A 26,699-nucleotide genomic window follows, 5' to 3' on the forward strand; every position below is an offset into this window, starting at 1 on the left:
TTGTGTCACTGGTATGTGTAACCGCTACTGCTATCGTGTAGTTTTATTAGTTGCATGTTAATACTGATGTGAACATTCCTAAAAATAATAAGTACAACCCTGTGTAATGTGGATCCACCAGATCCAGATTGATCTAGACCAATTGCCAACACCATTATTATGTCTGATTTGCATCAAGATCTATATATAATTGATTACTGACTGATTACTGATTATTACTGACAAAAATGTTGAAAAAATGCCCTCTCTCACAATGTTTAGAAAAGTGATTTAAAAAGTTTCCTGCATCAGCCCCTTTGACCAGATCCTCAGCAGAACTGAATAGGCTTTATATTGTTGCTACTTTATTCAACAATATTATCTTTGTTGATGGGGGTCATCTTTGCAGTGCAAAAATACAAAAAAAAAATCCCATTTGGAAAGCCGTTTCAGAGAAAATGCCTAAACATGTAGACAGATATTAATACTTGGCAAACATCCAAGTGTGACTTTAGATAAGCCTTGTTTTTAAACATGCACATAAATCAAAAACACATGACTTTGCTGCTTTTTATAAACTGACAAATCCCACTTAATCTCATGATATGCGTGTCTTCTGTATCAGCATAATGTTGCAACCGTGCAAACAAGACAATGAATTTTCAAAGCAATAACAGCAGAGCTTACAGGTAGTCTACTGCCAACACATCCAGATATTGGTGTTTCCTTTGAGAAATGTGTCTGTGCGCTCCTGTAAGCGAATAGTGGGTATTTGTTTGATCACATAGGTGCACATTTCTTTCAGTCTATTTTTTTCCTCCAGTATCGTGTAGTTTTTTTTACAAAGCAGAAGCTGGTTTTTCTGCAGCCGCACCACTCGCCATCCTATTGTGGGACAATTGAGAAGCTCCTGTGCAAGTAACGTCCTCTCAGATGTTAAACCCCGGATTATTGCAGGAGGACATGAAAGCACGTCGTTACATAATGTAAATAAAAACATTGCAGCCACCGTGTGTTCAGATTGGTGCGCGCTGCACGATGTCCCGGATGGTGCTCGCACCGGAAGAGAAGGGGCAGCTCTCCCAGCCATCTTGTGGCAGCATCCAGCGAATTGTTCGCATCAAGCCTCGTAGAATCGGAGGTGAATCCCGCTGAAGGGGCGCCATCATGCCCGGACACCTGCAAGAAGGCTTCGGCTGCGTCGTAACCAACCGGTTCGACCAGTTATTAGATGATGAGTCCGACCCGTTTGAGATCCTGAAAGCTGCTGAAAACAAGAAGAAGGAGGGGGCCGCCGCTGGTTCCACCAAGACCGCGGCTCAAGCCGCCAAGCAGCCGAAGAAGGAGTCACAGAAGGACAGGAAGAACCCGCTGCTGGACAAGAAGGAAGAGTCCCAGGCTCCAGTCCCCCTGAAGAAAGAGGGTAACGTTTTCCACCTGCTCCCTCTCTTATATGCAGTGCATGTTTATTTTCCGTTACTTCGCATCAACTGTCATGTGCAGCTCCTGTTAGCTGCTGCTGGTCGGAGCGAAACACAGCGTGAGGTCAACATGGACCCTGTCCTGTTGCTATTAGAGGACAGACTGGCAATTCCTCTCAAGCTGAGGCGAGCGACACATGAACAGATGTTTCTAACACAGGGGGGAAGCTGTAATGCTCAGGTGTAATTCACCAGTGTGCAAACTGGTGAGAGTGTGTGTGTCGCAGAAATGGTTTCCACCAGCATCCGACGGGAAGGTGTAGTGTTGGGTGACTGTCTGGATGATGCTCCAAGCGCTGGCTACGGCAGCTCTGTTGGCTTTCTAAAGCAAATGCGCAGGTTATTCACCTGCGCACCGCCAAACTAGACAGACCGCTCTTTGTTTGGATTGATGCTGCTTTCTCACAGTGAAGGCTTTCATGGTTTTTTTTTTTTAGCTCTCTGGTCTTAAAGTAAATTCATCACCAGTATAAATTAATTTGTGAAAAGAGGCCCACCGTGAGGCAGTGCATTAATAGTTGCAGTTAAGTGCTGTTTTCAATGCTGGTGACAGGAGAGGTGACAGACATGCCAGTTTGCACGTCCCTGCACAGGAATGGTGTAAGGGTCGGTTTGAGTGTTAACATTTCAACAAGCACAGTTGGTACTAGTTCTGACTTATGCTCCTGTGATTTGCAGGTATCAGGCGGGTTGGCCGAAGACCAGACCAGCAGGGCCAGCCTGGTTCCCAGCACCAGGGTGGGCAGGGTGAAGGGCGACCTGGAGACAAGAGGCCAGACCGGAGACCTCCTCGAGAGCGCCGCTTCGAGAAGCCCGCCGAGGACAAGCCTGAGGGGGGTGGAGAGTTCTCTGTAGACAAGTGGGTAGCTGTGATGAATGACAAAGAGCATATTTAAACATACTGATAAGCCCGAGGCTGCTTGGTGTGATCATAGGATCAGTGTGGGGTTGTATGCAGAGATTAAGTTTGTAGCTATTGATGTAATCTTAGCTCACTTAACCACAACATCACATCACATCACAGCCAGCTGTAAACTGCTGGTTTTTGCTCTCTTTGGCATTTTTTTAACACCTCTGGCATTAAAAGCACATAAATGTGTGTGTGTCCGCTCCTTATGATCACACACCAATTTATTAAGTGTCTCTTTGTGTCCATCAGGCCTTCTGGAGACAGGCCCCCGAGAGGGCGTGGTGGCGGCCGGGGTGGGCGTGGTGGAAGAGGACGGGGCATGGGCCGAGGAGACGGCTTCGACTCCCGTGGGAAACGAGACTTCGACAGACACAGCGGCAATGACAAATCGTGAGTCAGACCTGAGCCGAGACCTTAGCAGACCAGCGAGTCCATAAATAGAAATGACTACTTACCAAGCTCTTGTTGTCAAGAGATATTTTCTAGAGCTTTTGAACTGCTCAAGGTTTCCAAAACCAGGTGCAATGTTAGCAACTTTTGTGTTCATTTGAAACTGAAGTCTCACTGATCTAAAAGGTCTATTGGCAGTTACAATGACTAACTGCCTGACCCAAATGGCATCTCAAGAACGAAGACTCAGATTAAGATCAGTTTTAGTCTTTTTCTAAGTTATGTACACTAATCTACTTTTCACCTCAGACTAGAGGATTGTTGTTGGTTTTAGAGTTTCTCCCATAGTGGGCTATAAGTATTTTTAGACTCCATACATCAGTGTGTGTGTGTGTGTTTTTCTTTCTGTTTTTTTGCTCCAGCAATCAGAAAACTGAGGAGAAACGCAGTGGCAGTGGCTCACACAACTGGGGCAATGTGAAGGATGAAGTGAGGTGAGTTTCCACGAGCAGACACATGGCCTGTTTATCTGAGCATTACTGTCTGCAGAATAGTGATGCACATCTGAAATTTGCCCAGACTTTGCTTATTGTGTGTGGTCAAAATAAAGCCAGTTTGGTTCATACTGTGTTTAAGGGTACGGTACGCCCAACATAATAAAAATGCAAAATGCAACCCTAATTTTAATAATTCTGAAAGGTTTACGAATCTGTTATAGGTTTTCATTATTTTAACTGTGTAATAACATTGCATAAAATGCATGCAACACCCTGTAATGTATTTCTGCATTTATTGGAGAAGTAGTGCCTGTAGTTAGAGATCATGTTTCAGCTCAAAGCACTGTATGTTTATCTGGAAATGTGACAGTCTTTCTGGAAAGTGGTGCCGCTAAAGCCTCTTTCCATATTAAATTACTTCAACTGGACTGCTCACATGCAAAATGGTGTTTTAAAAAAAAAAAAAAAAAAAAAACCACCGTATTGACGAGGTGCTTGTGCGTCTTTGTTCCCAGTGAGGCTGAACAGACCGCTGCTCCTGAGACGACCCCAGAGGGAGAGGAAAATGCACCTGCCGGCTCTGAGAACAAGTGAGTATCCATTTCCTGTCAGGTGATTAGGTGTCAGGTGATATTTGGATGTTCAGGAAAAGAAAGGGAATTTAATCTGTTTTAAGAATTTCAGAAAAAAAAGTAGTTTGAAGCTGCAGAGCGTTACCAGCACATTGTGATGTTTTCTGCTCAGTGTCACAAACACTGTTTCTATGTGTTCATTTTCCTCACAAAGCTGTAGTGCAATTGGGATCAACACTGTGACTGACCTTTTGGCCTCAGGATTAGAGAGCATGTATAGAGCTAAGAGGATCGGCGGTTTGAGGTTTAAGTTCACCGCATTGTTGTTTGCTGGCTTTCCAGGGAGAATGAGGTCGAAGAGGTGAAAAACGAAGGCCCCAAAGAAATGACCCTGGACGAGTGGAAGGCCATGCAGGACAAGGAGCGCACCAAGGTGGAGTTCAACATCCGTAAGCCCAATGAGGGAGCCGACAGCCAGTGGAAGAAAGGATACGTGCTGCACAAGTCCAAGAGTGAAGATGTGAGTGTGGTGCTTTATATTATAGATAACAGAAACCTTTTTATCCAGTGCTTTCTTCATTGTGACCTGAAACGTCTTAAGTTTACAAGATTGTATATAAGATGTTTTGTGATCATTTCAAGTTTGTAGCCTTGATTAAAAGACGTTAGAAACTTGTGCACTGATAATTTAAGTTTTTGGTGTGGTACTTGTGCTTGTCAGAAAGCTGACTGTTCAGGAGAGCATGACTGGATTGTTGTACTACTCGCTGTTTGCCGGACACAGTTAGGTTTTAGACATGGTGCTGTTGCCTTGTTGAGCTAAAAAGAAAGCTGTTAAAAGTTGGCAGCACAGAGACTTTGCTGTCTTACTTTTCCTTCTAATTGATGTAAATGCAAAATGAAATTTCTGGGTGCACTTCAGGGACATGTGCTCAGGTTGTTGTGGAGGTCACCTTGTCCTTCTCATGAGCTGATATGACGCTACATCTGTTCAGATAATTTCTTGCGTTTCATTTTCAGAGGCCTGTTGGTGCTTTGATTGACGCTTCAGAGACGGAAGCAGAACCACATACTCTGTACACCAAGGTACCTGCAGCTCTGACACTGGTCTTTCATCCACACAGTCCATGAAAACATTCAGAGTAAACGTGTATAAATCACCCTTTAGAAAATGCTTCATTTATCTTCAGACTATTTTGGAAGAAATTAAGAATTTCAAGACGTTGTACTAAGCAGCACATTCAAAGAGAACACACACGTTCACTCGCTTCATTCATATCTAAAAGTGAACGTCTAACTACAGAGTGCAGTTCATCTTTTAACATACTTGTCGTCATGTGTTCTAAGCAGCCGGGCACCGCTGACGAGTCCAGTGACCACCATTTCCGCAAACCAGCCAACGACATCACATCTCAGCTGGAGATCAACTTTGGAGACCTGGGCCGCCCCGGCCGTGGGCGCGGGGGAGCGCGTGGAGGCAGGGGAGGCCGCGGCGGGGGAGGCGGCAGCAGGACGGCACGTGGGGGAGGACGGTCCGAAAAGGTAACAATACAAGCCGTTGTTGCTGCCAACAACAAAGGTTTAGTGTCCCTCACAAAAGATTTAGCTCACTCACCCTGAATAGGCTGTAAAACCACTGACTTGGAAAACCCGCTGTGGAATACTGAGGCCCTGAAATAACAGAGCAGTGAACACATGGTCCATAATGGAAAACTTACAGACTAACCTCATGACAGTGATGAGGTGCATTTGTATAATAATAGTGCTTAGTTGTGGGAATTAGAGTTTATAACATTTATATTTATAGTATAAAACTGTCAAGTACAAAATGTTGTCATCAAATGCGGACGTGGATTCATACATGTTTGTTTTAGCTCCCGAGCCAGCGACTGCCGTAGATAGCCATTATGTTTTTGGGTTGTCCATCCATCGGTCCCATTCTCATCAATGTGATATCTCAGGAAAGCTCAGTAAATGATGAAGAGATGACATTTTATATCCAAACGGTCAAAGGTCAACTTCATAATGTTCTGCAAAAATACCTCTGGCCATTATTCAATGCCGTGACTCAGGAAGGGAAGATTGTGACCACATTTTCTGCACCTTGACAATATTATCAAAATTTGCAATATGTCCAAATGCAATATCCAAATTGCAGAAGCTGCACTTTTTTTGATAAAGGTAAAATGTGTCACAACAATACCATAAATGAAGCATTGTGTTGCTACAGTTGTACTCCGGTCTATAAATCATATTCTCCAGATGTAAAAGGAACATAGTTGTTTGGTACAAGCTCCAACAATCATCATTTTATTATTTTTTTCAGTAAAAATGAAACGAAAAAAATGACCATTCCCACTGATAATTCTCAACACATTTCACATACTAGCAGTAATGTGATCAATCACTGATGCAAAAAATATTGATCATAGCAGCTAACCTTGTCCTGGTTCTCCTGTGTCTCCCCTCTAGGCTAGTGGAGTGTCAGTCCCCAACGTGGATGATCCTGAGGCCTTCCCAGCTCTGGCCTAAAGGCTCCTTTTCCACCACCAGCCCACCCATCAGCCCTTCCGGGCCCCTCCTCTACGAGGCTTGCATGCTTACCACATCTTCAAGTATATAAGAAAACAGAGAAAAAAAAAAAAGATTTTAATGACAAAAAAAGACTGTCATCCCATACCACTCACACCACCAGAGGACTAAAATTTTACCTGTTTTAAAGGAAAACAAAAGACAAAAAAAGACGGAAAAAGGACCTCTTGTTACACTGACGTTTTGTATTTAGGAACATGAAAGCAGGGATGTTTTCATACTTTTTTCTTTTATTTTTTTTCAGAGATTATGCATATTTCATTGGTATTTTTTTGTGCTGCTTGAATTTATGCATTTCTGCGATTAGGTTGAAGTGTGTTTCTCTTCCCCTGAAGCTTTTGTGCTTTTTTTTTTTTCCCCTCATGACTTCAGCTCAGTATTATGGGGTCATATTAGAAAAGACTTTCTACTGGAGTTTTTTTTTTTTCCAGTAACACACATATGTGGTAGCACTTCACTACATAAGAAACTTGTACTAGATATCTGAAGTATGGCTTAACATGCGTTTAAAGTGTAATTACTCTGATCCTGACTACCCATCCCTTTGCGAGGCACAAGTTCAGGATGGGTAACCAGGCAAAGTGACTTCCTACTAAAGCTTGGTATTTTTCTGCTTGTTGTGCAGTGAAAGTAAATGCCTCTTTCCTTTTTTGTTTTGTTTGTTTTTTGATAGCTTGCCTTTTTTGGTGGACCAGTGGTTAGTAATGCTTTGTATCCCCTGATCCAGATGTGCTACCTGTGTTTTCAGGGTGTCCCAGGGCCCAATGTATATCTTTAGGCTGGTCCTTTTAGGTCATACGGACTGTACTACTTGTAACTTCAGGACCACTAAGCAAATATTGTATTTTTTTGTTAAGGATATGTGTGTGTGTGTGTGTGAGTGGGTGTGTGTGTGCTTGTGTGTGTGAGTGTGAAGAAAAGTGTGAGGTTGAATGTGAATTTGACAGCTAGTTACTTAGAGTTTAAGTATTTCTCTGCTAAGAACTTGCCATTCTCAAACAGTAGTCTGCGAGTTCTCACCTGAAGTAGTTCATACTGTCTTTTGAGAAGTGATTGTTGAAATCTAGGTGAGTGATAGCTAGACCATGGACATATCTTGCTCTTAGAGTATCTGTAGTGTTTTTCAGATCTAAAAGCACTTGGTTTTTATCAGCACCAGTCCTCTGAAGATTTTTTCCTCCCCTTCTGTGAACCATATTTACTGTTTTTTATTTTTATTTTATCAGTGCAGCAGCACCAATGCATAATTTGTCTGAAAGAAATGTCAGCTGTCATTGTGGAACAATCATGAGCTACAGAATGTAATGTAAGGTAATGGTGCTTTTAGCCACCTGTGTCAGCATTTCCAGTGAGCTTTTTGTTTTTGTTTTGTTTTGTTTTTTATGAAGCGGGTATATTTCACATGGGGTGGGGGGGTTATACTGAAGACATTAGGGAGGGAATTAAAAGCTTTACATGCTGTGCTCTGCAAAGACTTGCTGGTGATGCACTGATACAGACGGCTGGAGCAGTTTTCTTGTAGGACTGTTTGAGCCACATGACGGTGAAACTTTCTCTGCAAACATCCCTGTTCTAATAAATTGCTTTAGAGGTGTTACATGTATTCTGCCAATGGCTGTTGGGTTGTTTAAAATCAATACTGTGATTTTAAAGGTGTAAACAAATGTGCTTTTGACTCTTTATTGGTTTAAACATACCAAGGCTGTGGTGTTTCAGCTACAGTATTCCCCTTTAATCCTATATTGACTTCAGTGGGGTGTAAACAGTCCAGAAGGGTTTGATCTACACTTAGTTGCCAGTTTATCAGGCAGCCCTGCAATAAATCGTACCTTCCTGAAGGTTATGATGTTGACTCAGCTTAACGGACAATTAAGCTGTAGTTACAGGTATTACTTATTTTATACAGATCGGTGTGTCTAATATTTAGTCTACCGCCGTTTATATCAGTTGGTTAGAAAGCCTAAGACAACACCTGAACAGTTTCACTAAAAACTCAACAGTATAATATTCACGAAGGTATGATTCACTGCAGGGCTGATGTATTAGACTACATTAGTTTTAACTAGGTGTTAACAATTCATGGCGTCATTCGTGTATATTGTGTATACATATCGTAAATGTAACTTCAAATTTTTTCGACTGTTTCATAAATCTTAAAATTATGTGGTGTCATTTTTATAGTGAGATTTTATTTTGAAAGATGTGGCGAGCGTTAACCGGATGATGTGTGGCAGAAATGAATGAAGTTGTCCCGCGGGAAAACTAAACTTTTGGAAAAGCTAAACATAGCAAAATAACTCAAACGTATTACTACATTGAATGTTTTTTAAGTCAATTATAATTAAAAATAGACGATAAGGGTTCTTTGGACGCATTGTCAGTCACCGTTTACGTGGTTACACTTGGTTTAAAATAATTTTTCTAAATTAAAAAAGATAAAAAAAATATTGCTCAATGTTGAACGTAGTTGGGTCAAGATATTTCACGTCTTTCCGTTTCCTTCTTCGCCAACAGAATTTATCGCTTGGATTAGACGGTCGTGCGCATGCGCAGGAGGACTCGCAGGCTTCCGTCTGAAGACACCGATATGGCAGAGCTGCACAGACGTCAGGAGCGCGGCGGCAGAAACTTGTCACCCGAGGGAGCATCTCCCAGAAACAAAGGAGACACTAATGGTGACAGCCCAACGGTGTTTCTGAAGCTGCTGGTTGCGGGATTTTACGGAGTCAGCTCGTTTCTCATCGTTGTTGTCAACAAAAGCGTCCTCACCAGCTACAGGTAAAAGGTGCAAAGTACAAGTTACAGGAAGCTTCGCCTCGGACTGTTTACCACCAGGTCTTAGGGATGTTTTAGTTTGAATGATGGGGATTGGAAGTGTGGAGAAGACAACAACAGAGTGTATGTACACTAAAACAGTTTGACCGCGTTGAGAGCAGAGCCGTAGGCAGTATTTTAGGAATGATAAAGCAACAGGTCCCCCACTGCATCCCATCTACTTTGAAAGTCTGACTTTTTTCAAAGTAAAAGTATCTATCAATTTTTTACCAAAATTAGCTTGATGAAATAAAGTCCTCATCTTACAAATTAAATGTTGAAAAAACAAGAAATAAAACAGTTTTTCACTGTTCAATACTCTGTTACAGGCTTTGTGGTCTGGTACGACCAGCAGCTTCTACTGGTGTTATAGTATTATTGATATAACATAATGAGTGTTATGTAGCAGTATACATTATAAAGTGATATTATTATTACTGGTGCAACAATGTGCAACTACCATTAATGTAAGCGGTCGAAGGGGAGCGAACTCTCTCAATACACTGTACTTCAGTGTAGCTTGATTCACCATGTATGTTATGTTTTTAAAACTGTAATCTTTAAAGTTGCATCTATGAAAGTATTCAAGTAAAGTCCAAGAAGTTGTACCTTGATAGTAAATTATTAAATTTACTGCCTTGTTTTCTGGTGCAATATATGCAGTGCTACCTAAAATTATCAGAATCAGTTTTAAAAAGGCCCAACTTGTGCAAAAATAATCACAGCTTGTAGTTATGGTCATGCCTAATGAAATGCAGTAATGAAATGTCAGGTAAGTATTTGCATAAAGTAATTTTTCTTCATTCATGCCATTGTCTACATGTTTTACAGATTTCCATCGTCAGCATGTGTTGGAATCGGTCAAGTAAGTTTCTCTTGAGTAGAGCCAACATGTATTTCCCGTCCACCTTAAACGAACACTGATATACCTTGTCTCCCTGCTTCAACAACTCTGCAGATGCTGGCTACAATTGTAGTGCTGAGGAGTGGGAAAATGTTGGGCATCATCTCATTTCCAGATATGGATTTGAGTATACCTGGCAAGGTGAGGAGTGACATGTTTAGGCTGATACCAAAGAGATTATGAAGTTGTTCTCATATTGAAGATCAAAACTCTTCTCTGCTTTAAACATTTCACACGTTTGCTTATTTTCCAGATGTTCCCATTGCCTCTACTGTATGTTGGGAATCAAATATCAGGACTATTTGGGACACAGCGACTCAAGTGAGGGTTTGTTGTCCATTATTTCCCTTATTATCATCAAAATATACTTAAAAACAAAATATAACGTTGTTTTTCATCTCCTAGTTTACCTATGTTTACAGTTCTGAGGAGGTTCAGTATTTTTCTCACCATGGTGTTTGAAGGTCTCTTGTTGAAGTAAGTAAAACTTCATGTTTCCTCTGCACAATTTAACCAAAATGTTATTGCACACGCAAATAGGGTTGTGCAGATGGACGATGATATTGGTGATTGATGATCATCAGAACCATCGCTGATTGCTCATGTTTTTGCCAAAGCCAAGGGCTATTTCACTTGTTTTCCCATTAATATGGCAACTTATTATTTGTAGTATTAATTTAATACTAATACTTGCAAAAACATATTGGAGTTTATTTTGTAAAAATTAATATTCGGTGTCTCTCCATACAAATACAACATAGGCCTACAACAATGCTGCTACATCACAGACCAAAACAACAACAAGGTCTATAAACAAAACAACGGACTATTAAACTGCTCGGCGGCAGCTTGTAATAAACCAAATATCTTACCTTGAGCTGCAGACAATGTGCTCCAGTAGTTACAATGATCCAAAGGTGGCCTTGGCCTTGGCCTTGGGTCTGGATCTCCAATGAGTTCAAATGTCAGTGTGGACATGCATCAAGGGGAGTCAGTCTCTCCTGGGTCATGGTGTTGTAGCCATGTTTTCTGGGATGAGGCCACAGAGATGTGCAGGCCCATACCGGTGTGGTGTGACGTCACCCCTGGAGGTGATTCCGTTGCTTCCCAGGAATCTGATGGATCTGAACTGTAGTTCCCAAACGTGTCGTACACTTCCCTGCTGTTTGGCAGCAGCAGCATCAGACAAGAGGAAGTTAATCGGCACATCACTTAAAGTCAAATGCCTTTGTTTTGTGTCGGTGTGCAACTTAGATCTCTCGTGCTCTTTGGATTTTTCAATTACTTTACGGCAGTTTGAAAAGCCACCCTTCACGAAGGGGTTGTCAGTCCTAAATCTGTCTTCATCAATCAGGTTTTTTTCCTCGCTGCGTTCAAACAAGCAAAACACACAACCTGATCACTCTCCGCCACGTCATGAAGCCACTTAGCAAACCAGGTTGGTGTAAATGCGCGGCCGGAAGTTTCTTTCCCCAAAAACGTCTGGCAGGAAAACTGAAGTTGTTTGGCTCCTCAAATGCCGCCAAGTGAGTCCTAGCCTGACTCCTGGTAGCAGCAGGCCCCTTAGTGGTGGCGGTGCTCGGGTTGATAGTCCCCTGGGTGCTGTCGGCCACGGTCTCCTCTCCGACACTAAAGTAAAAACCAAACGAAGGCGACGGAGCTGCTGGTCGAGCTGCTGTCCCGAGCAGGAACCCTCATAGACTTAATTGACATCACCTGGTGAGTGATTGAGAGCCGGAGGCTGCAAGACAAATAACTCCACAGTTCTGTCTCTGATTCACGGTGATCTCTGTGTTTATACTGTCATATATTGTATTTTCTTTTTCTTGTAATGCTGACATTAGGGTTTGTTCCTTTCATGCTTGTTTGTTAACTGGTCCTCTTCTATTTTATTATTTCTTTATGGCCGTTGTTTACCGATGTGTACGCGTCCCCTTATAACCATGGTAACCCCGTGTTTAACGTCAAAACGCTATGAACTTTGGGTAATTCCCTCAGGCAAAGTCTGCAGAATTGCGGACTTATGGAAAGTATGCATAAAGGGCTCAAAATGTCCCCTATAGAGCCCTCATGCCCCTGATGGTTTGCCCTAAGACCCTACATGCAAATAATTAATTTAAATAACTCCAACCCAATTCTTTTCCTCACAGGAAAACTTTCTCTACGCCAGTTAAAATCACAGTGTTCACCATGATCTTTGGTGCTTTTATTGCTGCCAGGTAAGACAGCCACGTGCACTGTACCCAAATGCAATATTATCTAATTCCCAGGCATCAGGTACGTGCATGTGTCTCACTCTTAAGCGTGTTCTGTGTGTTGTAGCGCCGATTTAACCTTTGACCTTGAAGGATACATATTCATAATGCTGAACAATGTCCTGACAGCGGCCAGCGGTGCGTACGTGAAGCAGAAACTTGACTCCAAGGTGAGCAGAGCTGCTAATCTCATGGTGTGATGCTTCTTGATTAACATAAACTCTTTTAATTATATGCTGCTGTTCCTATAGGAGCTGGGCAAATATGGGCTTCTATACTACAATGCTTTGATAATGATTTTCCCTACTATGGCATACGCTTACTACTCAGGAGACTTACAAATGGTAAGATGGGTCTTCTAATACAAAATGCTAAATATAATTTAGTGTCTGATGACTTGAGATAGTGCTGAGGATCTCCATTGTCTGTGTGTGTGTGTGTGAGTACAGGGGTTGGACTACAATGGATGGTCTGATCAGCTGTTTGTTGCGCAGTTTGTGCTCTCCTGTGTCATGGGGTAAACTACTACCACTACCTAACTCCTACTCCCATCATTTGTTGACAGATAGATCCCACACAGCTGCTCTTGTCTAATTCATCTCCATTTTGTCATACAGATTTATTTTAATGTACTCCATCATGCTGTGCACACAGTACAACTCAGCACTCACCACCTCCATTATAGGCTGCATTAAGGTAGGTGCCACTCTCTATTGGCTGTTAAGATTTACAGGTGCAGATGTGTGTGGTGACTCTCTCCGTGATCCCTGCAGAATATTCTTGTGACCTACATTGGAATGGTGTTTGGTGGAGATTACATATTCACCTGGACCAACTTCATAGGTCTAAACATCAGGTGAGGCAGACACACCGTTGGAATGATTGTCTCGAGAAGCTGATGTTTTCTATCTCGGAAACAGATTTTGTCATCTTTGTTTCCCACAGCATCGCCGGGAGCCTGGTGTACTCCTATATCACCTTCACACAGGAGCAAACAAGTAAGAGCAGTTAAAATTATGACAATAATAATCCTCACTAATATTGTTCAATCAAGTTCAGTCGCCAAGGTTTCCAGCACAAGTTGACCCTGCTACTTTTCTGAAACGTTTTCCATCAAAATTAACAGAAAAAGCGTAAACCACGGAGTCCTGATCCGACACTGAAGAACTAAGTACGTCCAGAACACATTTTATATTCTGTGAGCTGCATGTGGTATATCCATTTTTAAACCATGTTTTACAAACACTTATGTATTTTCTGCATTTTGTCAGCACTCAAGTTTTTGCTGCAATCATGGAAAGTTATTTGCTGAGACACGATAATCAGCTTCTATGTCTATAATTATGACACAGTGCCTTAACTTTATTGTAACTGTATTTCACTGATTAAAAACAAAGGCAGGACCATTTTTATAATACACATATGGCATGTGAGTATTTTGTTAAAACAGGTGGGGAAAATAAAATTGTGAAGTGTTGCTTTTCTTATATTTAAGTTTGCAATATGGAAAATCACAATTAGACAACTGAACATCATTAATACATTTATTAAATATAGCCAATGTTATTCCATTCATAGCCAGTCTTGGAATACACTTCATTTTTATTCATGTCGTCATTTACAGGGAAAAAAAATAAAAAAAATCACTGTCAAAAAAAGGGAAAGAAAAAGACTACATGGATCAACATTATTTGAGACAAACTTATCTTTATGTGTGAATGTAAGTTCAAAGTTGGGAGTACAAAGTAAAACACTTAAGCATTAAGGTGAATAGCTACTGTACCAAAACAAATTAAGGTCCTCGAGGTCACATCCCCATGTCAACCTGGTCTGTGTCACTGCTCCCAAGCTACTTACTGTGGAGACAGTAAATATTGGTTGAAACTAAGCAGTAAGAGGTTTTTAAACCAAAGGCAAGCAGCCAATCAACCATAATGTGGAGTTTTTTATGCACAAAAGATGAGGCTTAGCAACAAACATTTCAGACTGAGCAGGGTCACGCAGGAATGGGAAGTGCTGCCAAACAGAGAGGAAGGAGGAATGGCTACTTTTTTTTTTTTTTAAATTACATCCATCTCAGAGCAACATAGGCAGAAGTTTTCTTGACAAAAAGCAAAGCCTACGAGGAAGACCAGAAAATACAGAGATGAACAGACAGTTATAAAAATGTACCAACTGCTCAAGGTAAGAAATCTATACAAACTTTACATTAAAAATCATGGACATTCTGTCTAGTAAAAACAAAGCGTTGAGCAAAGCACTGACTATGAAAATCCAAAAATACAGCAATCTTCTACATGATGAGTTATAATACAGGACATCACTGATGTCAGCTGCTTTACACAAACAAACCTGCGGGGGGACTAGCCCATTGGTTTATTTATCATAATCAAACAAACAGCCGTGTTAGAGGCAAAGCCAGTTCAGAAGTGGAGTGAAAATGTAATTCTGCTGGGTTTTGTCACCACTCCTTTCAATAATGATGAGAAACATACAATCAAAGTGCAACTAAAGTGAGCCAGCGACAGCACCAGCCTACTCATCTTGTTTTTGCCTACTTTGCCTCTTTATGACAACTTCAGCACATACTCGTTTAAAACGTGTCCCCGGTTTCATCAAATGTTCAAATGGCTTGAACAGTAATTACCCATTATATATTTTTTGTTAAAAAATATAAATATCTCTTTGTGTAAAAAAATATCACAGGTGATTTATTTTTCTTTGAGTACAAATAGAAAAAGGAATTTCTTGGCAAAATTAGTCAAGTCTCCAAAAAGGGAATAAAGACGATTGGGTAGAGGATACTTCGTAGGACATGATGGAGCTGTGGTACTTTGGGATGAGCTTTGCAGGCAGTCATTATATGGATGGGTTGGAGGGACGAGGGGACAGAGCAGCCGCTGCCCCTCCCGGAGGACCAGCTGCAGTTTGGTCGGCTGTGTTCTTCATGGTGTGATTTTCAGTGACCTTTGACCTTTTTAATAAGTGAGTCTCTGCTCTCAGGAGATGCTGTGCTTGCAGGCCAAGAGGGGCTCTTTAGCCTTAAGTGGGGACAATTTTTTTCACCCCAAATCAGCGTCTATTAGTCAACACCACCGAACTCCGGATCCTTCAGTTCTCCTGTGTTCTAGATGGTTCTGGCTCACTTTGGCCCAAAGGCTCTGCCTCCGTCCTGCATCTCTTGGCCGGCCTGTCGTGTACCACCGTTGCTGTGTCTCTGTGGTCCAGCGGAGGCTCCAGAGAACCATTTCTGTCATGGTTGGGTGCAGTGGGTTGGCTGCAGCCGTTGGAGTTGGTCTCTGAAATGGGAGGAGATTCCACCGGTGGATGGGAAGGACCGTTGGACTGAGCTGACTCAGGTTTGACTTGATTTGCTGGGGGCAACTGGACAACATCCACTGGGTGGTTTGAATTGTGGCTTGCAATACCTGTCAAACAAGGATGACATATTGAGTGGTCTGTAGTACTAGCTGTAGTAGTATCCCATTAAAACATTCGATAAATCCCCTTATAACTTTTGAAAAATTGTATTTTCACAGTAACAAATTTATGTAAAGAGATGTTGCAGCAAAATTCATTATATATAATTTGTCAATGTTCTGAGTTCCACAAATGGAAGTCCAATCATTTCTACTGTAATGACGTAGAGGCAGGCAAGAGACAGATTTCTTAGAATCCAGGCTAAGAAACAACTAAACCGATGGTTAGATACCATTAGTGGTTTTGGTTCGTGTTTTTGGATGAGCTGACCCTTTAAAAAGGTCACTCAAAATTAAAAATTCATACTCAGTGTCAGTAACTTTTTGTTTGTGTATTTGCCTTCCAACTCATCAGTATTTGCCAAATGTATAACAATGCATTTCTGTATATTCTTAATTTGTTCTGTTTTTGATGACTGATCCGGTGCGCAATGAAATAATAAGGATAGATTTCTAGTTTAGGTCTTGGCTTAGATTTGAAAAGTAAAAACATCTTAAATAACTGTGTGTGTGTGTACACACTCAACAGCACTTTATACTCCTCAGCTCACCGTTCTGACTGCTGCTGTCCTCCCTCTCAGAGTGGCTGGCGCTGCTGCTGGAGGTGGTGGGAGGAGGCGACGCCGCCCTGCTGGATGTTGCACTCTCCGTCTCATCCAGTAATCTGTCCATGTAGTCTCTGATGACACACAGCAGTACACAGCCTGTTACACATAACCTCAACTCTTGATATAGTGATACAGCGATTAAGTTTAGGTGTAATACTGCACATTGACCTGTACCGTTTCTTACACGCCTCGTTATAAGACATGTAGTCAGTCTTAACAATTTGCTGTGGAACTGTGAACTGCTGTTCTATGAAAATCCATCCTTACAGACCCGGTTCAATCCACTGTGTTTTGCTTGATCTAATATTTAATTCTGGCTTCACTGTTGTTCGATCCTTTGACTGGACTAACCCAACGTTCTTTCTTTACAGTTCAAACCAGGCAGTACATTAATGTTATGTTATGTTATACCCATAAATTATAGTGAGAGACAAGAAGACATTTTATTGGCTGACTGGAGCATTTCAACAGAAACTGATTAATATTAAAATAAAGCTAAAAATAGTTATTCCCATCACCATGCAGTATGAAAGAAGCCAACAGAGCACCACATTTCAGGGGAAACATACATTCGTTACTAATACATCCGAGACTTAAGATTCCTTAAGATTCCTTCACAGGGGTGCATCAGCTCAGATACATAGGACAGACCCCAGGAATAAACTGAAGTAAACGTTCCCTGGTATGATCATGTTCTCTGAGTGTAAATCAATCCATTATTTCTCCCTTATTACCTCCTTCAAGGAGTTTGTTTTCTCCTGTGTGTGTGTGTGTGTGTTTGTTTGTTTGTTTGTCAGCAGGATTGCGCAAAAAGTAAAATAAAGACACATTAATGGTGTTGAAATCTTTGAGTCTGTACAATGTGGTTCAGATCCAGATAATAATCCGGATCTGGTGGAAGAAAATGTTTGGCCTTGGCGGAGTTATACACTCTACTTAGTGCCATTCTAGTTCAGGATCTTCAAATTTGAACAAATCTTAACACGTGTCTGCAAGAAGGACCCACCCATGGTTGCCTTATTTTAAACACAAAATAAACATATGAATCATTAATAATTTACAATGTCGATCTTAACAATATCTTTCACAACCGTATATATAAAAAATAAACTCACGTGACACCAGGGTGAAGGTTGTATTTCCTTTTCCCAAGTCTGGTTTGCTGTGCAAAGAAATCATAACGCTCAGACTTCTTCCACATGTAATAAAAGGCCACACATTCTCCTACAGACCTAGTTCTCACCTGAAAGATTTAATTCAGCAGACACGAAATGACCATTATTACCATCGTCTGAAGAGATAGATTAAGCACAGTTTCAAATAAGAGACAAATCAAATTACTGTTTAGGACTCTGACAAAAGTCACTTGATTTAGAGACATAAAAATTAAGAAATTTGATTTGTCTCAAAATGCAACAAGATTGAAATGCAGCAGATTCCAACCTTGAGCATCTGAACAGCCACATAACAAACACATCAACATAAATTTTAAATAAAATCATGTCATAATTACCAAAATGATTATCATCAATGTGGTCATGACATATTGAATATTGAGACTGAATTGGCTGATTATTGTGACTTTTTAACACTTCTCTTACCTTATTGGCCTGTATTAAATGAAAGTCTTTCCCATAAGCTTTTAATCCTTGTTCAAAGTTTCTACATTCCTCTTCAGTCCAGACAGACAGTTCCTCTGTTACAAAGAAGATGAGCGTTAATGTTGCATCTTTATTGTGATCGTTGAGAACTCACAAACTGAGTGCAGAGCAGTGGTGAAAATTAAGATCAGACTGTGAAAGGCATTTTACCTCTGGCTGCTTTTACATTAAACCTTAGTCTTCTTAAAGCTTCCTCTGTGTCAAAGTCACATTTCACCAGTTCATACAACGCCTACAAGGAAAAAAAATGGTTAAACATGTTTACATTAGCCACATGGATGAATATGAACATAATAAATCATCAAAACTAATTTGATTTAAAGCACAAAGCTGGCATTATTTTGAACTTCTCTTACTGACCAACAATGCTTTAGTTCATCTTTTCTTACTTTAATACTTCACTAGCCTGTCTCTTGCTCGCAGCCCTACTCAATGTGTAAATTTTTAAAAACAGTCATGACCTGTAACCTTGGAATACACACTACATATGCTACAGATGTGCTGATCTCACCTGTTCATTGTCTTTGATATGAGATCCCTCTGGGATTGCATCTACTCCCTTCTCATCTCCTGTTCGTCTCGATGCCTCTGTCAAAAACTCCACCACTTTGCCTTCAGGAAGACACTCAGGGTTCCACAATAACTGGTCATCATTTTCATAAACTACAGGACAAATTCAGAGAACAGGCAATGAGACATCAACCGTATATCCACTACACTAAGTTTAGTTTACCCTGTGTGTTGTTTGTGTAACCCACAAAGTGTTATGATTTTAATATGTAGATGTTGACGTGCTCACCTTTTTCATTGTCCTTATATTTACACAGGCCAGCAGGTGTTTCTGCCTGATACATGGAACCCACCATAATCTCCTGTTGGGAATACATACACAGTTTAGACTATTTCTAAAAGTCAAAATGATTGGACAAACATGAAAATGGACACTGCTTATGTTGCAAACCAAGACGTTCAGCATTTCAAAGCAACCATGCTTTTTGTTTTAACACGTCTTTGGCAGTGTATCATAAATCCAGCTGTAATCTGACAGCACAAGTGTTTAACACTGATAAATAAGTTTTTGCAAACCTTTTTCCAGTCTTCAGATGGAACATAGTCCTCATCTTCATCCGACTCCTCCTCTGCATCGTTATTGCCTAAGACACAATGTGACATCCATTTAACCAGCTAAATCTCACAGGGAAATCCGCAGTGTTTTCTAAAACATGCATCAACACACACAATGGGGCTGCAACAAAAGGAAAGAAGATAAAATAGCACATACTTTCAAAATACATTAATTTCTGGGGACGAATAAGTTCTGCTGTTCCGAGGGACCTGACAGAGCGTGTGCGGCCCTCAGAGGTTGCCTGGACCTCTTCTCCCTGTCCTGATGAGTTCTTAACACCCTCACCCTAAAAATAAAAAAGTCACAAAGGTTAGAAATGCTGCTGAAATTACACAAAACAATGAACATCACACAACACAATACACTACGTTTCTGTACACCATATCACTGTCAAGAAACTCAACAAACACCAACACACCTCATTTCTTTTCAACTCGCCAGTGCTTCTGCTGCTTTCGTCATTGTCAAGGTCCTCTTCCTCATCTTCTTCCTCGTCATCATCTTCTTCTTCAGCTTCTTCTTCCTCCTCTTCATCTTCATCTGCTGTTGATCCGCCCCCGTAACCATACAGACTCAGCAGCTCATGAATGGGCATTTCTCCCTCCTATTGTAAAAGAAAAGTGACAATTCTTTCCTTACTCTAAAAGAAAATGAGGAAGCAAGCACTTTTTTTTAACCAGATAGAGCTGACAAAACCAAATATTTGCTGAAAGCCTGAAACTCACCCGTGCAAGATCTTCAATCTCGTTGGCATTGGTCTCGTCAGCTGCCTCCAACATTTCCTCTTCCTCCAGGGTGCGCTCATCGTCAAAGTCATGGACAAGCATGTCTGCTGATGGGTCGAAATCATGGTCATCGGAACCTGCTGAACCTCCTGGAAAAGTAACCCCCAAAATTAGAGATACTCTAAATTTGAATATTTATTTAGGGGAATTATGAACAAATCCAAAAAGTATTTATATAACATATAAAAATCTGTATTTTTTGTATAATCAGATTAAAGATATATTCAGGTGCAGGGGTTGGCGGTTTGGATAAATCTCTTTCAAACACATTGCAATATATGTTTTGACAAATCGAAGGAATTTGCTACCAGTAATCAAAGCATGTTGTCAAACTGATGCAAAAATCATTTAAATCGAGCATCACCACGATGCAGTCACACTCACTGATTTAAAGCATTACCCACAATGGCTTAATAGAGCCAGAGATAGTAAATAGACTGATACCATAGTATAAACACTATATCAAAATTTCTTGCATATTTGTAGACAAATTCATATTCATTTACGCATTTAGTGTTTCTAAAATAATCATGATTGTAAGTGTTAAATTTAATACGGATTAGATGCAAGTCTGTACAACAACAGGCATGCACACAAACAACAACAGAAAGACTCCAACTTTATGTACCTGGGCTCGAATTCCCGAGGGAGGGCTGGAAAACGGAAAAGAACAACATTAATCAAGTTAAACAACAGCTTCAGAGGCAAATATCTCATTAGATATACAATTAGAAACGGTTCGTTGCTGTACATAACATGAATGACTCGAGTTACTTTAGCGGAGGGGCTGGGGCATAAATGGGGATTCAGAAAAAGCGCGCCCGACCTTGTTCCCTATAAGCTGACTGCAGTTCAACAAGAAAAGAAACAAAGAAGACTGTCGCCACTTCCTGCGGGAAAATTTAGGCAGCAGCTCAATTATGTGAATAGCACTGATACAGTGGTGTTTACCGCCTGCATTCAACCACACTTAGCTTTGCACAACAGGCGAGTGGTTACTAGGTTAATTTACTCCACTGGCTAACTTACATTACAAGTTGCAAGCTAATTCTCCTTTATACATTTAGCTAACGCATTCAAGTTACGCTTGGTATTAACCACCTGCGAATAATGGCAAAAAAACAACACATAAAATATCTCTAACCGTGAAACTATCGCTATGTGTCCAAGTGAAAACGTTAATATGGGTAGTTAAGTATTGTTAAACAAAACCGCGAAGTAACATCGCTAACGCCGCAGCTCCCGTCCGTCTGGGCTAGCGCAGCTAACGTTAGCTAAATCCGAAGTTTACTAAACATGTTTGTGTCAAGAAATTGCTATTATCTAGCAATGCAAACAGCCGATTCTTAATTTCGTGTATTAAAGCTACAACACTCAAACGATGTACACATTCGACTGAATAAACTATCCAGCAGTGTAAATTTATTTTTTTCGAATATTTATTTCACTGTCTTACCTCCGCCATGTTTGCAATCCTGCAGGGTCACGTCAGGGGTCAGCGGCAGTTCCCGGATGTAGAGCCCCGCCCACCTGCAGTATCAAGAAAAATGATGCTTCCAAAGCGCAGAGGGTCTGTGTATTATCATGATCAGTAGGCTACGTATGTAAGGTTATGTTCATAAAAACAATTACAAACCTTTAGATGCAGATACAGATTTACACAATGTACTGAGCATTAAAAAAAAAAAAAAAAGCTGCTATACGGTGTATTTTAGACATATTCCATATATATATTGCAAGACTTTACACTCTTGTAGTGTAGTATTCAAAGGTACTGTTGTATATACTGTAACTTCAGTAATGCTGATTAAACAGACAACACTGTATGCTGCTTTATTTCCATATTAAGGGAACCCGCTCATTGTATTAACATTTAAAATCATGTAACAAATTCAAACATCTAATTTCTGTCATCCCAGCAAACATTTGTACTTGCCATAGCAGGAAGAGCACATACTACAAATACCATTAACAATGATTGTGGTAATCAAGTGTGCTTTAATATATGTGTGTATACAGAGTTTAGCCTTGTCACATCATTAACCTAATTGATGCATCTGAGCAATCAGCAGGCACACCTGTTGTTTTTATTGTTTTGTAACACCTTTACCTGATGATGTTTTTAGAGTAAAAGGCTGAAACAGTAATATCCCCCTTCATTATAGTAACTCCACTCAAATAATCATTATATTTGGAACTAATTCTAGCACTACCTACATGTTTGTTGATCAGAGTATTCCCGGTTGCCAGGCGGTTTCTGCCACAGTTGTCACAGTGCCTCAGATGATGAGTGCCTCAGCTCTGACTTACGTAAAGTTAAACCCTCGATGGATAGAGAACCTTGAGTACAAAGGTGAATTAAAAGTAAAATGTGCACGTAAAGCACTAGATTGTAAGGATTGTACAATGTCAAACAAGTAAGGTAAGTTACTGGGGTCTCTGGCCACCGGACGCCATGGAGGACACTCTCATTCAGAATGTATTAAGTATTTTAAGTGATACAGAGCAAATGACCGGAGTGACATTCAAAATGTTACATTAATTGAAGAAAGATATAACCGTAATACAAACTATGTTTTTGATTTTGGTCACCAGCCCAACCTTTTATATCTTGACATGGGCCCATGATGGTTATTTTGAGGTCAACGTTATTACATGACCGTTCAGTTTGACAAGTGCACAGGTAAATGCAACTGTCTCTTCTCGGAATCACTGATCTATGATTGTGATAGTAGTCACACACTCCACTATGTTGCTATGTAGAGAGCCATCACCTCAGTTTGTTGTAGGAGGCATATCTCAAGCGATCCATTAGGAGACACTTTACTAAATCCATGGCAATAAAAACCCTGCAGTTCAGACATAAAAGTGCAATTCTTTCTCTTTAACATTTACGAAAATGCGGTCAATCAATGATCCTCACAATGGCCTAGATTCCCACACATATCCCAAACGGCCAGAGTGACATCCGTTGTTAAAAGCCCATGATTGTCACCCGAGATAATACACGCCAATTCCTCAGAATTTACCATGGGACAGTGTGTGACATCACCGGAGACTTGACATAAAAGGATTGATGGCGGCAGATGTTTTCAGAGAATCAACAAAAGACGGTGTTTGTGTGTAAGGTGTCTTGGTACAGTATCACAGCGTCTTTTAGCTCCATGAGATCCCTACCCCTGCTTGCGATGCTGCTGTGTGTGTTCTGTGTAGCACTGGTTCAGACACAGGATAACACAAACACACTGAGGCTGTGTGGCCGAGCATTTCTACGAGCGGTGGTGTACACCTGTGGAGGATCCAGGTGGAGAAGACTGATGGGAGAAGAGGGAACTTTGCCAGATGGTAAGTACTCAGTCACTTGAATTTCCCTTTAGAACTTAATGTTAATACTAAAACTCTAAACCAAATTACAAAATAACAGCCTTGACTTAAACAAACTTTGAAATCTCTTGGCAGGCAACAAGGAGCCAAACCTCCTCAAGATGACAGATATGCCGGTGGTTGACCGTCATTGGCGTGACCAAAACCAAGCAATCAGAACAATGTGCTGTCAACTAGGCTGTCGAAGGAGTGACCTCTCCATGCTCTGCTAGAAGGGAACCTCCAAAGGAGACCATCGTCAATCTGTTGCAGTCGTTCATTAGTTTGAAATATAATCTTCAAAATATTGTCAGGATAATGTGATTTCAATTCCCATGATAGCAAAAATTAAAAAAACACCATGAATTTTGGTTACAAATTCTTGTTTTATCATTTCATACATGGCAAAATAAACAACATACATATAGAATGATAACCTTTTATATTTATCAGAAATGCATAAGTAAAATGATTCCTGTGTATTTATGAGTCTATGTGCAATGTATATGAGTCACTCAAAGTAAATAGCGTAGACAGTTGCTACACCATACAGAGAGCTATTCTTGAAAGAGTAAGAGGCGAAGGTGTCGCTAGATGCATCCCACAGACAGCGACTGTTGATCTGCATGCTCTGCCCAGTGAGCTGACCGATGTGGACCAGGACAACTATCTTATATCTGGGGATCATGAGATCCTTCACACGGGCTCTTATCACCTAAGAGGGCCAATCAAAAGAATCAGCCTCGATGAAGCAGAAATTCAAAGGTTTTTCACAAGGTGCTGCATGAATGAGTTTATCATTATTTACCTCACATATTGTTTTTGTCATTTTTTGAGACCACTCTACTTCATATTTCTCTTCTTGGAGGTAACTGGTGAGTACATCCTTCAGTATGTCTGTGACAGCGAGGACAGGGAAGCGTTTGTAAGGTCCTGTGGTCCAAAAAACAAAAAACAATACAGGGACAGACAAGTTTTACTTCTTGTGCAACTGCTTTGGTTAGTGGAAAATATGGTGATGCATTGATTTGAACTAGGACAAAAAGTGCATAAAATAGATAAATATTCCACCAAAATGTCTGCTGGTTTGACATGTTTCTGGTCTTGTTCAGCTCCTATACTACACGAACCAACAGAACATACTAAGATTTGGCAACTCTAGGCATAAACTTTAAAAATGTCATAATTTTATTGAAATGAATAAAATTAAATCACTTCAAATTACTGCCTGAATATGATATTTTGGTGCAATGAATTTGCTGAAAGAATCAAAATCCCTGTTGTACGACTGTTACATCTGTAGTTGGTGATGAGTGTTTGTCATTAAGGTAAATGTTGTCTCACCCATCTGGTAGGTGTTCTCCATTGTTACAGGCATCCGAACGTTGTCATCATGGTGTCCTAGTTCATCCATGAATGACACAGTACTTATGGAGCTGAAAGGCAAGATCAGATTGAAGAAAATGACAGAAGGGTATACATACTCTGGCCGAGTGACATCCAACTAAGTAATTATTACAGAAGAGCTGTCTAAAACCTAACACCAAATATACTGAATTGGGGATGCTTTCTGGATATTAGTCACAACCTATGCCAATTAAGTATCAATGAAGATGACAAGCATTAAATTCAACACTGATACTGGCCCATGTCATTTACATAGTGTACTCACTCCTTAGTCTTGCCAGTTGTTTCCTTGCCTCTGACTCCATGGCTTCCCTCTGAGGGCACCTTGCCTGTCCTCTTCTCTTTTCTTTGGGATTTGTCTTTAAGTGGATCAGACATGGCAGCTTTCTCTTCCTTCAGCTCGCCTTTACAGGATGATAACCAAGCTTAAATCAAACCCTTATTGTTAATAAAAAAAAAAGTCTAACTCGGGATGATTTGGAGATGAAGATACATCAATATTAGACAGTAACGATAAAATTATTCTAACTTTGCTAGCTCATAGGTTAACTAGTCGCGTTGGCTCGTTTGTAAATGGATAATTCTGTGCGTTAACGCTAACTGGATAAGTAGTTTATAATTTTTCTAATCGTATCGCCTCAAAATGGGGCGTACAGAAATAATACTGAGGGAAATTAATCACGTTTTTACCGATTTCAGGGTCTCTCTAACCGAGCACGACTAAGCAGTCAGCCCCGCTGAGCTTGGTGTTGCCATGACGACTACAAAACATTATTCAGGGGGAGGGGTTTCGATGCACGCGGGCTACTAAGTTATGGGCATGTGTTTTATATGCTATACATTGGCCTAAATGAGCCGTTCATTTCCTCTTGTCCAATTTTCAACAGTGATATTAATTAACACTAAAAGTAGTCCTGAGTAGGGCTGCAACAAACGATTATTTTCATTATCGATTCCAATGGGCATTGTTGTTGTTGTTGTTTCAATTAACTGTTAATTAAATTGTCCATGCCCATATAACTTACTAATAGAACTTGAGGTACAGGTGAAACTGATGATCTCTCTCCAGGGCTCCTCACCCTGTGATAGTGGGTCATGTGACGACCTTAGTGTTCTCAACCGATGCCCATCCATCCACTGTACCACAGCACATGATATAAGTTGCAAGAATAAAAGAAAGCAAAAATGTATTCTTACATATAGTAACAGCATTGTGTCCAATGGAAACTATTTACAACATTTTTTACCAGGGAAACAGTCAATGTCCAGACTTTGCACTGCGCTCATTTTAACTTTCTATCTTGGTGTTGTAGAGTTTTTAAGACCTTTTTAAGAGTGTGGTGAATGCAATTTAAGAATATAATTGAAAAGAAAAAAGAGCTGTGCACCAAAATAACAATTCAGTTACTGTCTTTGTCATCTTTGAATATATATATATACACTTTTCCGGCTGTAGCCACTGTCCACGACCTCCTCAGCAGCAAACAGACAGACACGGCCCGAGAGCAGCTGCTGAACATAGTGGAGCATTAAGAAGCTAAACAGACAGATTTCCCTCAGGAGCTGGTGGAGACCAAACACAGAGCTAAAAGACAGGGAACACTGGACTGAGATCATCATGAGACATCAGGTGACAAGCACCACTCCAAATACAACAAATGAAATATAATAATAATAAATAATGTCAATTAAAAGTTATAAATGAAGATAGAAAAAGTTGTCCTCCTTTCTTCTCTTCACCTCTTTCCTCCACAGTCTTTCCACCAACAATCACAGTGCGACACACCTGCAATGTGAGTGAGGCAGTAGTTGCAGAGGGTGTGAACACAAAGACAATGGAAGAGTTAGAGCTTCTGTCAATGTCTGGACACAAAAA

General features: G+C 40.6%; 4 protein-coding genes across 8 annotated transcripts; 2 read left to right on the forward strand and 2 right to left on the reverse strand.

The window, feature by feature from the left end:
- The first annotated feature begins 1,031 nt into the window (after positions 1-1,031).
- On the forward strand, positions 1,032-8,085 carry serbp1b (SERPINE1 mRNA binding protein 1b). 2 transcript variants are annotated; one of them, XM_023427282.2, is made up of 9 exons: positions 1,032-1,402; positions 2,139-2,319; positions 2,620-2,760; positions 3,183-3,254; positions 3,773-3,847; positions 4,172-4,349; positions 4,850-4,915; positions 5,177-5,371; positions 6,302-8,085. In XM_023427282.2, exons 1-9 carry the CDS (start codon positions 1,147-1,149, stop codon positions 6,359-6,361), a joined length of 1,224 nt encoding a protein of 407 aa, XP_023283050.1. In that variant the 5' UTR covers positions 1,032-1,146; the 3' UTR covers positions 6,362-8,085. The 2 variants fall into 2 exon arrangements, with proteins under 2 accessions (XP_023283050.1, XP_023283051.1); XM_023427283.2 differs by having other exon boundaries at positions 5,180-5,371.
- Positions 8,086-8,965: 880 nt separating this feature from the next.
- On the forward strand, positions 8,966-13,813 carry LOC111670541 (solute carrier family 35 member D2-like protein). 2 transcript variants are annotated; one of them, XM_023427287.2, is made up of 13 exons: positions 8,967-9,199; positions 10,067-10,100; positions 10,194-10,280; positions 10,393-10,460; positions 10,545-10,616; positions 12,290-12,358; positions 12,462-12,564; positions 12,646-12,738; positions 12,844-12,911; positions 13,012-13,090; positions 13,168-13,250; positions 13,340-13,392; positions 13,521-13,813. In XM_023427287.2, exons 1-13 carry the CDS (start codon positions 8,967-8,969, stop codon positions 13,529-13,531), a joined length of 1,053 nt encoding a protein of 350 aa, XP_023283055.2. In that variant the 3' UTR covers positions 13,532-13,813. The 2 variants fall into 2 exon arrangements, with proteins under 2 accessions (XP_087035704.1, XP_023283055.2); XM_087179578.1 differs by lacking the exon at positions 13,521-13,813 and having other exon boundaries at positions 8,966-9,199; positions 13,340-13,496.
- A 111-nt stretch (positions 13,814-13,924) lies between these two features.
- Positions 13,925-21,562, reverse strand: mier1b (mesoderm induction early response 1b, transcriptional regulator). 3 transcript variants are annotated; one of them, XM_023427286.2, is made up of 13 exons: positions 21,510-21,562; positions 20,682-20,706; positions 19,994-20,142; positions 19,687-19,872; positions 19,425-19,554; positions 19,229-19,296; positions 18,942-19,014; positions 18,654-18,805; positions 18,293-18,374; positions 18,083-18,177; positions 17,597-17,643; positions 16,425-16,552; positions 13,925-15,822 (listed from the first exon to the last, which is right to left on the reverse strand). In XM_023427286.2, exons 1-13 carry the CDS (start codon positions 21,516-21,518, stop codon positions 15,506-15,508), a joined length of 1,461 nt encoding a protein of 486 aa, XP_023283054.1. In that variant the 5' UTR covers positions 21,519-21,562; the 3' UTR covers positions 13,925-15,505. The 3 variants fall into 3 exon arrangements, with proteins under 3 accessions (XP_023283054.1, XP_023283053.1, XP_023283052.1); XM_023427285.2 differs by having other exon boundaries at positions 17,597-17,724; XM_023427284.2 differs by lacking the exon at positions 21,510-21,562 and having other exon boundaries at positions 17,597-17,724; positions 20,682-20,745.
- Positions 21,563-23,653: 2,091 nt separating this feature from the next.
- Positions 23,654-25,577, reverse strand: dynlt5 (dynein light chain Tctex-type family member 5). Its single transcript, XM_023427313.2, has 5 exons — positions 25,514-25,577; positions 25,089-25,227; positions 24,761-24,852; positions 24,225-24,349; positions 23,654-24,131 (listed from the first exon to the last, which is right to left on the reverse strand). The coding sequence occupies exons 2-5, from the start codon at positions 25,199-25,201 to the stop codon at positions 23,928-23,930; spliced, it is 534 nt and encodes a 177-aa protein (XP_023283081.1). The 5' UTR covers positions 25,202-25,227; positions 25,514-25,577; the 3' UTR covers positions 23,654-23,927.
- Positions 25,578-26,699: the final 1,122 nt, after the last annotated feature.

The sequence above is a fragment of the Seriola lalandi genome, unplaced genomic scaffold (assembly GCF_002814215.2).
Source record: "Seriola lalandi dorsalis isolate HSWRI2012SDOR001 ecotype SW California unplaced genomic scaffold, Sedor1 jcf7180002054857, whole genome shotgun sequence".
Lineage (NCBI taxonomy): Eukaryota > Metazoa > Chordata > Actinopteri > Carangiformes > Carangidae > Seriola > Seriola lalandi.

Excerpts from the sequence above, each read along its gene's own strand:
- serbp1b (XM_023427282.2), top strand. The coding sequence starts at position 1,147 with ATGCCCGGACACCTGCAAGAAGGCTTCGGCTGCGTCGTAACCAACCGG. Across the intron at positions 4,916-5,176 it reads CACATACTCTGTACACCAAG|CAGCCGGGCACCGCTGACGA; the intron begins GTACCTGCAGCT and ends ATGTGTTCTAAG. Across the intron at positions 5,372-6,301 it reads GGGGAGGACGGTCCGAAAAG|GCTAGTGGAGTGTCAGTCCC; the intron begins GTAACAATACAA and ends TCTCCCCTCTAG.
- LOC111670541 (XM_087179578.1), top strand. The coding sequence starts at position 8,967 with ATGCGCAGGAGGACTCGCAGGCTTCCGTCTGAAGACACCGATATGGCA. Across the intron at positions 12,359-12,461 it reads GGTGCTTTTATTGCTGCCAG|CGCCGATTTAACCTTTGACC; the intron begins GTAAGACAGCCA and ends TGTGTGTTGTAG. Across the intron at positions 13,251-13,339 it reads TTCATAGGTCTAAACATCAG|CATCGCCGGGAGCCTGGTGT; the intron begins GTGAGGCAGACA and ends TGTTTCCCACAG.
- mier1b (XM_023427284.2), bottom strand. The coding sequence starts at position 20,730 with ATGTTGTTCTTTTCCGTTTTCCAGCCCTCCCTCGGGAATTCGAGCCCA. Across the intron at positions 18,806-18,941 it reads ATATAAGGACAATGAAAAAG|TTTATGAAAATGATGACCAG; the intron begins GTGAGCACGTCA and ends TTTGTCCTGTAG. Across the intron at positions 15,823-16,424 it reads GGACAGCAGCAGTCAGAACG|GTATTGCAAGCCACAATTCA; the intron begins GTGAGCTGAGGA and ends CTTGTTTGACAG.
- dynlt5 (XM_023427313.2), bottom strand. The coding sequence starts at position 25,201 with ATGTCTGATCCACTTAAAGACAAATCCCAAAGAAAAGAGAAGAGGACA. Across the intron at positions 24,853-25,088 it reads ACAACTGGCAAGACTAAGGA|CTCCATAAGTACTGTGTCAT; the intron begins GTGAGTACACTA and ends CTTGCCTTTCAG. Across the intron at positions 24,132-24,224 it reads TGACAAAAACAATATGTGAG|GTGATAAGAGCCCGTGTGAA; the intron begins GTAAATAATGAT and ends TGGCCCTCTTAG.